This window comes from Phaethon aethereus, assembly GCF_964289735.1.
Source record: "Phaethon aethereus genome assembly, chromosome: 5".
Lineage (NCBI taxonomy): Eukaryota > Metazoa > Chordata > Aves > Phaethontiformes > Phaethontidae > Phaethon > Phaethon aethereus.
Window position 1 is genome coordinate 44865644 of NC_138579.1, and position 12602 is coordinate 44878245.

At 48.0% G+C, this 12602-nt stretch overlaps 1 protein-coding gene across 1 annotated transcript; it reads right to left on the minus strand.

Moving 5' to 3' along the window:
* Window positions 1-209: 209 nt before the first annotated feature.
* Window positions 210-11312, minus strand: ARFGAP2 (ARF GTPase activating protein 2; the record flags this gene model as incomplete). Its single annotated transcript, XM_082000171.1, has 17 exons — window positions 210-284; window positions 2596-2714; window positions 2833-2923; window positions 3046-3172; window positions 3548-3676; window positions 3757-3885; window positions 4376-4507; window positions 5032-5168; window positions 5594-5646; window positions 6761-6805; window positions 7392-7448; window positions 8114-8216; window positions 9035-9115; window positions 9206-9337; window positions 9854-9926; window positions 10861-10979; window positions 11241-11312. 17 exons carry the CDS (start codon window positions 11310-11312, stop codon window positions 210-212), a joined length of 1674 nt encoding a protein of 557 aa, XP_081856297.1.
* Window positions 11313-12602: the final 1290 nt, after the last annotated feature.

Here is a 12602-nt window from a genome sequence, read left to right on the forward strand (position 1 = left end):
CACCTGTCTCTGCTTCCTCCTCCATGTGTCTAAGAGTTATCAAAGCAAATATAGCAAATAAGCTAGACTCCAGTAACTATGTACTGCACGGTGCTGTCTGGCTCTTCTCCTGTACGGAGTTTCCTTTTGTGAGGCCTCCCACAGCATATTAAGGTATTTGGAAAAGAGAGCTTCAGAAGGGTTGGAGGACAGTGAGAGAGAAAAAGTCTTTAAATTCCTGGGCCACAGGTGATGTGGCTTGCAAAAATATAGAGCATCATCTCCTGGGGTTGGGTGGGCAGAAGCTAGAGGAGAAGCAAGTAGTTAGTTATCAATCAAATGAGTCCTGGCTATTTTTTGTAAATATTGGCATTGTTGTAGCATCACAGTGTAGCCCTTAAAACTACAAAAAGCAGCAGCTCTCATGGTGTTAATGGTAACTAACACAGCAGTTTGGCCTCCACAGCCCTGAACACTTTGTCTAGCCCAGCTCCTGTGCCTCAGCTTGCATAACTAGCTATGTCCTGAGGAACTTTAGTTTCTCTTGATTCTTTGGGAGCCTCCTTGCTCCTCCAGTTTATAAAATGCTGCAGCGTGGGCTATCAGGAGCTGGTAACGCAAAGCTTCTAGCAGCCCTAAGCCTGGTGGATTCAGCCTGTGCTGGAGCTATTTTAAGACTAATCCCATTACTGCTGAGAGTGTACCACAGCCTCACCTGTGGAAGTAGCAGGAAGGGTTATTTATTTATTGTAAGTTATTTTATTTATTCATGTGCTCTTTGCCTGCACTTTCTCTCTCCACCATCAGTGAGTGACTGTGACAGCCCGGCAATAAAGTACATAAGGCCACTGCTGCATCTGGGGTCTTCTGGGCTGCCCCGGCCGCTGCTGAGGGTAACAGCCCTGTGGGATTGGTACAGGGTGGACAGGAGCAGCACAGGGCAGCGGCACTACCTGCAGGCCCTGGCCGGGGAAAGGGCCAGCGCCACCGCAACCCACCAACTCCCTGCTCCCGCCTGGGCAGTACTTGCCACCGCAGAGGTGGCCTGCCACCACGCATGCATGCTTGCCCTGCGTTCCCAGCTGCCACCCCTCAGAGCCCGGGTACCGCCACGGCGCAACTGAGCTGGGGGCACAGCCAAGCGTCAGGCCCCAAGCTTACCCCGCTCCTGCCCCACCAAAACACCTGTGTACAGCAGCAGAGTAACCCGCCGCCAGCCCCTCCAGCCAGACACGAGAGGTACCAGCCCCAGAGAGAGAGGGGATGCTGCCAGGAACTGCAGAACAGCCCCCACCTCTCTTTTGCTAATAGTGGGTAACTAGCCCTTTCGCCCCTGCTTTTTCTTTCTACCCCATCCTCAACACCATAGTCCAAGGAAGAGAAAAACATGTTCTGTTAAAACCAGGAGCAGAGGGACAAGTTGAAGAGGACTAAAATGACAGTCCTGTCTCACTGCTGCACTTCAGAAGTTGACCTCATTGGTGAAGCAAGAGATTCAAGACTTTGACCTCTGCCCAAATCTGGGCAACAAAATAACCATGGATCCAGTAAATATCTTTATAGTACTTCTTTACCTGGGCCTTTTTTGCTGATGATGTAATTAGAAGCTAAAAAAATAATCTTTGCTTTGTTTGATATTTTTTTTTCTCCTGCATCAATATATGCTGTTTACAAGACAGTAAAAAGGATTATCCCATGGTAAAAGTCAAACCCTGCAAATACAGAGGCCTCCACAGCACCATGGATTGGGAGCACTGAGCAGAACAAAAAGAAACAGTCACAGCCGTGGGAACCAGGTAACACGATGTTCAGAAAAATAGCATTCCCCTTTCCTCTGTCACTTGGTGAGGTAAGATGTGGGCCAAAAAGGACAGGAGCACTGATGAGGGCAGACCAGGAGTTCGTATCGTATCTTTTAGAGCAGTGAGGTTAACCCTGTGAGAAGGCCTGTCTCCACTGGCTAGTAGATAGCAGTGGATATGAGGGCACATTGAATTTTAATAGAGTGGAATCCAGAGATATTTGGAAAGCATCCTGGGCACAGCCATGTCCTGACACCCTCTGCTTACCTTCTCCCCTCCCCACCCACCCCAGACAAACTAAGACAACCCTGCAGAGTTTACTCCAGGCAATAGGTGGCATCAGTGTCTCTTGCTGACTTGCAGTCCTTGGGTCATCAATATGAGCCATAACGATCCTGGGAAGGAAACACACCAAGACACCACGCTACAACACTTCATGCAAACTCCAGAGACAGGTATCAAGGTCTTGGGCTGTTTTAGATTGGAATGCAGCACAAGGTTACCTAGACACCATGCAAAGGCAGAAAGTAAAGTGGCCTTAACTTTAAATTCTGCCTGGAATTTGTGGGAAAATGCATATCTGACACAACAAGGTGTCCTGTCCACCAGGAGAGTAGGGTTGGCCAAGTAGAGTTCACTGGCCACCTAGAATTGCTCAGCTATTGTAGTGTAGTCATCAGCTACACAAGACAGGTCTCTACCTGGGACTTTCCACATAATTTAAGACAATGCTAATTCCAGCAGAAGCCAGGCTGTGGTAAAAGTCCCTGAGCACGACGATAGCCTGTCCAAAGGTGCCATAGTATAACCTCACCTGGAGGGAGTTCATCACCCCATTGGCTAGGACAGCCATCTTGCCAGCAACTGATTTCACTCCTTGCTTGAACTGTGCAATGTCAGCTGCAGGCAGGACATTCCCGATTGATACACCACCTACAAGAACCAGCAGGAGTTAGCCCAGAGTCCCCCAGCTCCAGAGAGCACCCTGACACCCTCCAGTCTAGGTCCTCCAAAGCGGCCCCCTTCTTCAACCCGATGAGTGCTAACAAACCTGAGTGCGCATTCTCAGCCTCTCCAAACAGGTCTGCAGAGCTGATGGCACTGCTGCCTGAGAGCTGCTGCAGTCGGGATCTGGCTTCATACTGCAGCAGAAGACAAAACAAAAAGGTTATAAAGGAAGGGAACAAAGTAGGACCTAAGCAAGGTCCTAAGGAGGAGATGAAGCCAGAGCTGTACCAGCTTAAGCACTGCAGAATGCATCTACCTCAGCATCTGCCTCCCGCCCGAAGAACATATCTGAAGAGATGGCTTTAGCCCCTGCAAACTTCTGCCGAGCTTCATTGGATTCCACAACTGATGTCCTGTTCTCTGTCTCCCGCCTACTGGTGGGTCTGAGGAAACAAGAGAGGAGACATCTCAGCTTAAGCTCACCCAACACAGTAACGAAAGAGACTTCTCTCTCAGACCCCATCTGATCAAAGGAAAGCAACAAATCCTCAAGTGCTAGCTACCATAGAGTTCTGCCCTCCCCACCTCAGAACAGCCAGCACTTGATGACCATAAAGGCTGTATCAAACTCAGGGACATGATAGGCAAAGAAGTGCCTAAGCCTCTTTCACTGAAGGCCCTTTTTCTTGTCCATGCAAGTTATATTTTGCAGCACAAGGCTCCTGTCATAACACAGCAGCATCTCTCCCCACAGCTTCTAGACCTATCCCTTTGTCCCACACACAAGAAAGGTACAGTAGCAGTGGCAGGTACTTTACCTCTCTGAAATTGGACGAATACTGGAAATGGTCACCTCAGGTTCCTCCTCTTTATCCATACCCCACGAAGAGTCCGTTTCCCATCGTGAGCCAAATGCATCTTCAAATGAGAAGGGATTATATTTGTACCTAGGTACCAAAAATAGGTAATTTAGGCCAGACATTAAATTCAGGAATAAGCCAAAGACTACACTGAAGCTGAGCCTTACTTGGGGGGTCCAGATGTGAAGCCTCCAGCATCTTCAAACAAATCCAATTGGGAACGGGAAGATTTTGCAGCTAGCGGCGTCTCCTGCTCAATTACTTGCATCTCAGACATCACCGAGTGTGACACAGAACTAGCACAACAAACAGGCAGTCAGGGCTCATGGGTCTGACAGCATCCAGCCCCTACAACCAGTCTGCCTCAAAACAATCTGGCCTTCACAGGCAGGGCAGGCGCCACAAGCCTTGAGGGAGAGTTGGTGGGATGCCAGCTCCCTTCACCACTTGTCTAGCTTATCCTGACTCTCAGAAGTCTTGAGCTACCTTCTTAAGGGAAGTATTCCACAGGGGAACATCTGTCAAGCAGCAGGGCTCTAGGGCTAGACACTGACAGGCCACATGCATCTTTGGAAAAGCTCAAATGAGAATTAGAACATCTGAAGAGAGTGTGCCCATTCCTTCTGGGGCCTGAAGCATTTTTAGACATAGTCCAGCATATGAGCACTTCAAATCAGCTCCTTATCTGTTACAAGAGATAAGGCAAGCTACTGCCTTGAAGAAACTTTTCCAGAACAGGGTGCTTCCAAGGCACCTGTCTGTCCTATGCCTTCCACAGCCAAGTACCTTCGGGACACCAAGCCCATGCCCAGCCTCTCAGCTTGTTCACGTTTCTTCCCTTCAAGGTTCTGAAGTTTCTTCTCTTCCTTCTTCCGATCGAGCTGCAGTTCCTGATAAGCTAGTCGCATTGAGGTTACTCTAAAGGAAAGAGCTATGGTGGGTACCAGCTCATTACCCTCCTCCCAACCCATGTCACAGAGAGGCGAGGGGGAGAGTAACCCTGACAACCCACCAACACACCCATTTCCACAACAGCTCTGCCAAAAATCCTTGTGTAGAAGCTACTGCTTGTCTTGCCATCTCACCTCTGCTAGGATTCAACTCTTTTTTGGCTAACCATGATTTCCTTACTGTATGCATTGTCCCCCACCCCCCGACAGAATGCCCCATCCAGTTCAGCCTTTGCCTTTTTCAGTCCTATCCAAAGGTCAACATAAACACAAGATACTTCCATATCTGCTCCTTAATCTCTTCCAGGGGTGTTAACTTGAATAAAATATGGTAGCATAACTTGTGCCCTGCTATAAGGGCCATATTGGCTGCACATCCTATTGTGCAGCATGGTCTGTACTCACATTAGGTGGTCCTAGGGTGAACAGCATTAACCTTGTATTACTTCTGCCTTATGTATGCAAAATATTCAACCCAAACAGAGCACTTACATGGACTCCTCAGCTTGTTTCCTGGACTCTACTGCCTGCTGCTCCCTCAGCTGCTCTGCCACCTGGGCTTGCCGCTCAATCTCACTGAAGCTCTGGCTGCTCACTTTCTGGGCTCCAAGACCTTTTTTTGCACCCAACTTGAAAAACAAAACCAAAAAAAAATAGCAATTTCTTCATCCTAGAGTGTTTGTTATAGAAGAATACGAGAATCTACTCCTTGCTGCACTGATCAGGCCCTTGGTCGCCCTGTATAGTCACAACCTACAGACTCAATAGGGCTTTCAACAAGAGTATGGAAGAACATCCAAGTGTTCTTCCAGAGGCCAGTGCTAAGAGCACTTCAGACCATAATGAGTAATCATGCAAAGCCCAATTGTTTTTGTCCATTAATATACAAACTGTCTTTCAAAATAAGTAGTGATATGGTCAAAGTTCTTTCTTCCCCAAATGCATCTCTCCATACGCAGCTTTGTTAAGGACAGAAAGCAAGGGCCAGGGAAAGGACTACAATAATATGAGACATGGTCTACCGCCTCTCCGTAAAAGAAGAGCTCAGACATACCCCTTTCTTGGCAGCTCCCGGCTTCTTCTTTCCAATGAGGGAGGATTTAAGTTCTGCAAGAGGAGGGAAGCAGCAAATAAACAGAAGTTAATTATAAGAAGCCAAAATTAGTCAGCAACCCACACGAACATCCACCACAGTCCAGCTGCTGTAGCGTCCAGTGCACACCATGCAGCTTCACATCAGAAGCCTGGGTGACTTCACCCAGCCAAGAAAGATGCACTTAGAAGCTCCACAATTGCAGGCTCATGGCCTAAAGCAGCACGTACACCTCTGGAGAAACTTGTAAGTGAATTAAGACCTTTGAATAGCTCCTCCAAGTGTCATGCAGTTGGTGACCCTAGCCAGTAGGGATCAGGGTAGCTAAAGACAGACTAGATTTATTCCATACATAAATCCAAGATAACGCAGCTTCAGAGCCATATGAAAGTCAGTGCCTTACCAATGCCTTAGGGACAAAGAAGCAAGAACCCTAAAGTCATGTTAACATGAGCAGACCAAAGACAAAATGGACCTAAAGTGCAGCGAGCTGTAAAAGCAACAGGTTCCCCAACACCTTGCACCAGGAACCTGTCACTCTGAGGGCATGAAGCATGCCACACTTGTAAAACCAGCCAAGGTCCAGCCAAGCAGCAGATGCCTGGGGAAAAGTGTAAGAACAAAGCAAACGGAGAGGGACTGCCCAGGACATTTTTCCAGCTTCCAACACATAGCTCCAAAAACTTTTACCACCCTTGTTGGCTTTTCTTCCAGAGAAGTGTATCCTCACTTTCTATACCCATATGACTTTTGTCAACCCATACTTTAGATCATTCTTGACAGCCTTTCCTCTATCTTTTCTAGTCTTACCGTAACTTTTCGAAATAGGGGGGTTCAAAACCTTCACACTATCCAAGACTGTTTTCAGCTTGCAAATGATCCTAACATTTGATTTGGGGTTGTTTGGGGTGGATTTTTTTTATTACTGTCAGGAAGTATTTAATAGAAATGACAATAAGATCCGTTTCAAGATATGGAATAGCTCATTTTGATCCCAATACAACACATATAAGCTTTGGTTCATTCTCTCCCTCCAAGCACAGGAAGCTAGAGTTGAAGACAGAATCACAGAAGGGGCAGGCAGAGTTGTCACAAGCAGCCAGCGCAGGCCAGCTGTTAGCCAGTTACCTCTGGCAGGAGCAGGCCCTTGTGTTGACAGATACATGGACATGTCTGAGAAAGAGATAAAAAACATGGGGAATGAATAGACACTTGATGACACAGGCTTTCCACCCAGGATGAAACCACTGTGGGCTAGGAGCACACTCTCAATAAGGAAAGAAGCTCCAGCTAGATGCTCTGTGTACAGCCAGGACAGTAATGACAGGGGACAATCGGATACAAATCCCTATTACTCTGGAACCTAAAAATTCATTTACCTCCGAAGCTTCTGGGGAAGAAAACAACAACAAAAAAACCCAACCACAAAACAAAAAACAACCAACACATCCACGAGGCCTTGATCAGACAACTTCTAGATATGTCAATGCCAAGTTTTGTCCAAAGCTCAAAAAATGAAAACAAGCTTTTGGGAAGGCAACAGCTTTGAACTTGATTATCCAAAGGAAGAGGAAACCTCCCGTAAACTGTGGCTTCGTTTTGGGGTTCAGGGACATCCTCAGTACTAGCTCCAGAGGAAGATAAGCTCCTTTAGATGTTTTGGAAATTGGCTCATCAGTTCCAGCTCCGCTGAGCTTAATACTGAACAGGAAGTATAAGAACAAGACTGATCTGAGAGATGGCAAAGAGTATTACTTACCTAGAGGAGCTTTAGGCGATGTGCTTAGCAAGTCAATAGATGGGCCTTGGCTGGAATCTGTGGGCACAAAAACAGGAGAGAACATTCGGCAGTGAGATTCTCAACCCCTCTCTTTTCAGTATGCTCACAGTTTCAGCACGTCTCCTTTACCTCCTCTGCCCTCATCCCAAACAAGCTAAGTTACAGTTTGAAACATGCAATTTCCCAAGCACAATGACTTTAAGTCTCCACAGAGCAAGTTATTCCCTCTGCAATGTTCTTAACACATTAAAAAGAAAGCAAACACTCTGCAGGGGAATACACAAAGCTGTTTCAGATTACAGCTATGTCCCCAGATTCTTGGTTTCCCTGTCATTCACACTAGAAACAATTTTTTCATCTATAGTCATATGTCATTTCCAGACCCACCAAATTCAAGGGATACAGAAGAGTGTTTAAACAAACAATAACAAATAATTATGTCTGGAAGCAGGGAAACAGGGCAGCTAAGTCTCAAAACAGTTTTGTGAGAGTTTTGGGAAAAGCAGAGAACTGATCCCAAATAGAGCAGTGTTTTCAAAAGACTCCACTAATTTTAACTAAACATCATAGAGTGCACAGAGCTTCCACTCCTTCAAGCCCAAACCAAACGAAAAGCTCAGCCCTTCCAACTGTGGTACAGAAGTATATTCTCCTGGAAGTGAAGTCAGGTTCCTGGGAAAATTATTCAGCAGGGAACTCACTCGACACTTCACTGCCTTCTGATGACTTTGCTGCTTTTTCCATCTCCAGGGAAGACTCTGCAGGATTCTGGCTGGCATCTGCTACATCCCAGGTACTGGAAGACTGCAAGGAGATCCTCATTCCAGTGATTTGCAGAAGATGAATGAACCGAACAATCCTTAACTTTCTTCAGGTTTAGTGACCTGTATTCAGTTTTAGGCCAAAGGAAACGTTCCAAATGCCAGACTATGCTTTCTTTGAAGGTAACATATGGACAAGTCCATATACCCTTAGCAGGGACAAAAATTAAAGGAAAAAATGGAACTCAAGCTGAATGGAAGGCCAGGAGGAGGGATAGCATCACTCAACAGTAGTATCAGAGTTGGCTACTGTCAGGACTTCCCAGGTTAAGGAGATGAACTTAGATCTGGGAGAAAGAGTCTGAATGAGTTTCCCTGGGAAAAAAAGTAATCCTGGCTTCCACTGTCTTTATTGCCATACAGGCAATTCTCACGTTACTCTATTCACTTGAAAAAGTCCACCTAGCACTGTGCAAGCAGTTGTCCAAATACACTTTACCAGGGTCTATGCACTGAAAAGCTGACTAAACCAGAAGTTCAAAGTAATAGCCAGTCCTTGCTTTAACTGTACAAAGAGACTATGCATTAAAACACAGCATACAGAGCATTTTCCAGGAAGTAGCTGGTAGCTCTGAGTATTCCTTGAAGATAAAGATGGTCTTGAAGACAAATGACATGGATATTATAGGCCCCATGAGGGATTGATTAGAGCTGTGACTGTGTCTCAGGCTGATGACTGAATCTTAGTTCTTCCATGTTACTACTGAACAAGTGCACAACTTAAGAGTCCTTCCAAACTAAGTGGGACTGCTCCTGGCTATTCGAGAGCTGTTAAGGCTGTCTGGTTTAGGCAGTTCTCACCTGTGTGTGCTCCATGAAGAAATCAGCATCACTCTTGTCAGGGGAGTGCCCAGGGGCTCCACTCAGTCCATCTATAAGCAGCTGAAGAAAGGAGAAGGAAAAAGGAAGATACTCTAGAAGACTCAGCATCCAGCACTACACATCTAACAGTACAGAGCTGCTCAAACTTACATCAGTGCCATACTTGGCCATGGCAGCACTTGCCAGCTGCCGTATCTTCTCCCTGTACATCTGGGCAGCTCGACTATTATACTTAGCATTGGCATCTGTGGTAGTGCAGCCATGCTGGCGGAAGAAAGCCGTCTGAAAAAGAGAAGAACATTCAGTCTCTTGACTGCTAAATCATACTCAAGCAAGCATTAGACATTAACTCAAACTCAACAGAAAGCTTCCCAGAGGCAGGGGATATAATACTGAGCACATAGCACGAACCAACCATTCCTTCATCAGCTTTCTCCAGGCCTCAGAGGACTAAGAAAACCATCCCTGTCCTCCACAGGAGGATGCTTCTGAGTCATGATGCTGAGCATGAGCTTTCAAACTGATCAGCATTACTAGCTCCTTTCCTTTAAGAGGACTATGCCTCTCATTTAAATGAGATGCAAGTAAATGAGAAATCTGCAAATCAGAAAGCAACGCACTTCAAAGGTCACAGTCTGACTTCGAAGCACACCTGACAAACACCTCCCCTCATTACACATTTCCAAAAACCACGGAGAGGTTGCTACCCAGAAAGCCACACAAAGGAAAGGCACAAGAAACTGAAGATGTGGATTAGCCAGAGGGAAAGCAAGCGAAATGCCTACAGAGGCTCCTCACCGCATTGGCATTGCTGCCCACTTGCATACACCTCAGCTGGAACCAGTTCCAGTTAGAATCCAACTCTGTGGACCTGTGTGCGAACAAATTAACACATTAATAACGTACAGGCATGCCAAATGCAAGAGCAAGCTCTGAGCTAGAACAGCCAGATATCCCACTACTATCCCAAAATACAGGGGGCAAAAAGAGAAAGAACATCTTGGTAACTTCTTTGCTTTAAGAAGTTAATTTGAATTTCCAGAGCGAGGAAAAAAAACCCAAAACCCAAGTTTAAGCCTCACACCAGATAACAGTGTCCTAACTTAGAAGACCTCTCACTTGTATTGCTTAAGAGGGCGGAGCTTGAGCTAGGAAAGCACAGACAACAACTTTCATTCTACATGTGATCTCACCACAACATGACAGACTCACGTTCAGCCCATCCCACAGATTAGGCCAGAACACATAACAAACCGAGAAAACAATAAAGTAAAGCTACGTGATAGAACACGTCTCATACCAGTTACTCAGCTTGTCTCTGAATAAGTAAAGGTCACAGTTTTGTTACTTATAATGCTAACTTTTACAAGTACTGAAAATAAGAACAAATAGGCTGAAAATCCAACACCATCTTCCCCACTAGGCTGTTACAGAAAAGATTAAATAATATTCTTCTTTTTGCCTTGCTCAAGAAATAATTCCATATTCCTGGCAAGACTCATGCACCACGCTCTCCTTTCAGCTTCTACAACTGGGAGCCTAGACAGTGTTTCTGCAAGGTTTGCAAAAATAACATGTTGATGTTCCACTGAGGTGCTTCGGAAACTCCGTCTTGGAAGGGCTGAGTGACCTACAACCTCCAGCGAGCGAGCCACATAAAAGCCCAGCCTATCACTCTGTGATAACGCTTCTTTCTAACCGAGTCCCTGCGTGTTCCCGCACCGAGGCACAGCCGCTCCAGGCCCACCCGACGGTCACCCACGGGCCAGAGCTCCCCGCCGCGCACGCTCCCGGGCCCCACGCACCTGATGAAGCTGAGGTGCACGCCCAGGGACCTGTGGACGCCGGAGCAGTCGATGCACAGGAAGACCCCGTAGGTGATGCTGGCCCAACTCGGGTTCTTGGCGCCGCAGTCGAAGCACGACTAAACCGAAAGCAGAGGGACTAAGGCGATGCCTCCGGCGGCTCTGCCGCTCCTCCACCCCGCGCCGCAGGGTGGCCCTGTCCCCCGCCGCCCGGCCACTCTCCTCGGGCTCTCCCCGCGCCCCACGAGGCCCCTACCCAGCCGTCCCGCCGCCGCAGCGCGGCCCGGAACCGAGCGGGGCCTGGCCCGAGCCCAGGCAGCGGCCGAAGGGAAGCAGCCGGTCTCGGAAGGGCGGAAGGCCGCCCGGCGCCGCCCCGCTACCTTGTTCGCCGGCGCTGCCCGGAGCCGCTTGAAGAGAGTCTGGATCTCCGACCTGCTCGGCTCCGCCGCCATGATCTCTCCTTCCCAGACACCACTGCGGCGACGGGTGCCGGCCGGACCCAATCGGCGCAGGGGCTGGGCCGCAGTACGGGTGCCGCCTGAGCCCACACGAGCGCGAGGCCAGGGCCCTACTGCGGCCAGCCGCTGCCTGTCCCGGCGCCATAACAGAGCGGCCGCGGCGCCGCTCCGCCATTAGCCGCTCTAGTTGCCGCACCCGGCGGGGCTGCTCGCCGGGAGTCCCCACCTTCCCCCGGTTCAGGGGCGGCCCCAGCGCCCAGAGGTGGGCGTTGCGGATCAGGGCCCCTCCTCAGCGCCCTACGCTTATCCCCGCCATCGCTCCGGCCTGCCGGCCTCGCCGCTTCTCGGCTTTTCGCGGCATCATCATCTGCAAGCCGCTTTCTGACTCTAAACGTGAACGAGGACGTTTCTACTGCTGAGACCCCCCTCAGCTCTGGCTGCTCATGGCGTCCCCCTTCACGGCGAAGGCAGGTGTGCTCCCAGGGAGCGTTACTGGCTGTGCCCAGGCAGAGAGACTTTCTAGAGTAGCAGGGGGGCAATGCCTGCCTTGGGTCGGCTGCTACCTGAGAAAAAGCTCAGGTGAGCGCTTACAGGTGTCACCTGCTGAGCAGCTGGACCTCAAGCCACCGGGACTGGTGCACTAGCACAAGTCAACAGACTTGGAAATTATTTAGTCAGCTGGAGACTTCTCAAGCAGCGCTGCTTAATCCTGTGCAGTAATCAATGCAGCATGAGGCAATAATTAAGGTAGGGAAGTTGTTACTTCAGACCAAAGATGGTGTCAGGGCCTTAAAGTGTTATATTCCCTGCCTGGAAGCAGGAGGGAATGAACTAGAAAGTCATTCAGTTATAATGCAAGAAAAATAGGAAGAGAGATGTTTGTGCTTTGAACTAAAAGTCAATGGCGTATAGCCCATTTCATGCTTTAGCAAAAGAAAAAAAAGTGCAGAGCAATGAGGGGTTCAGAAGGGCAGCAACAACAAAAGCTAATCAGTAGTATGGTATTACTGAGATGGAATAGGTAGGGATTTCCTTATCTCCAAAAGGAGGATTGCTCTGTAGCATCAGCATGTCACTAAAAGAAACAGTTAAATGGACTAATATCTGGATGAGACAACTTTCAGTTTAAATTTAAAGGCTTTTCTTTCAGTCATTTCCACAGATAATGTAAGGTAGACTGTAGAATTCATTGCAATGGGAATGTAAGGATCTTGGCAAGATCCATAAAGTCTTGGGACATACAGATACAATCAGGAACAACTGAGTTGGCAGGGGGAAAAAAAA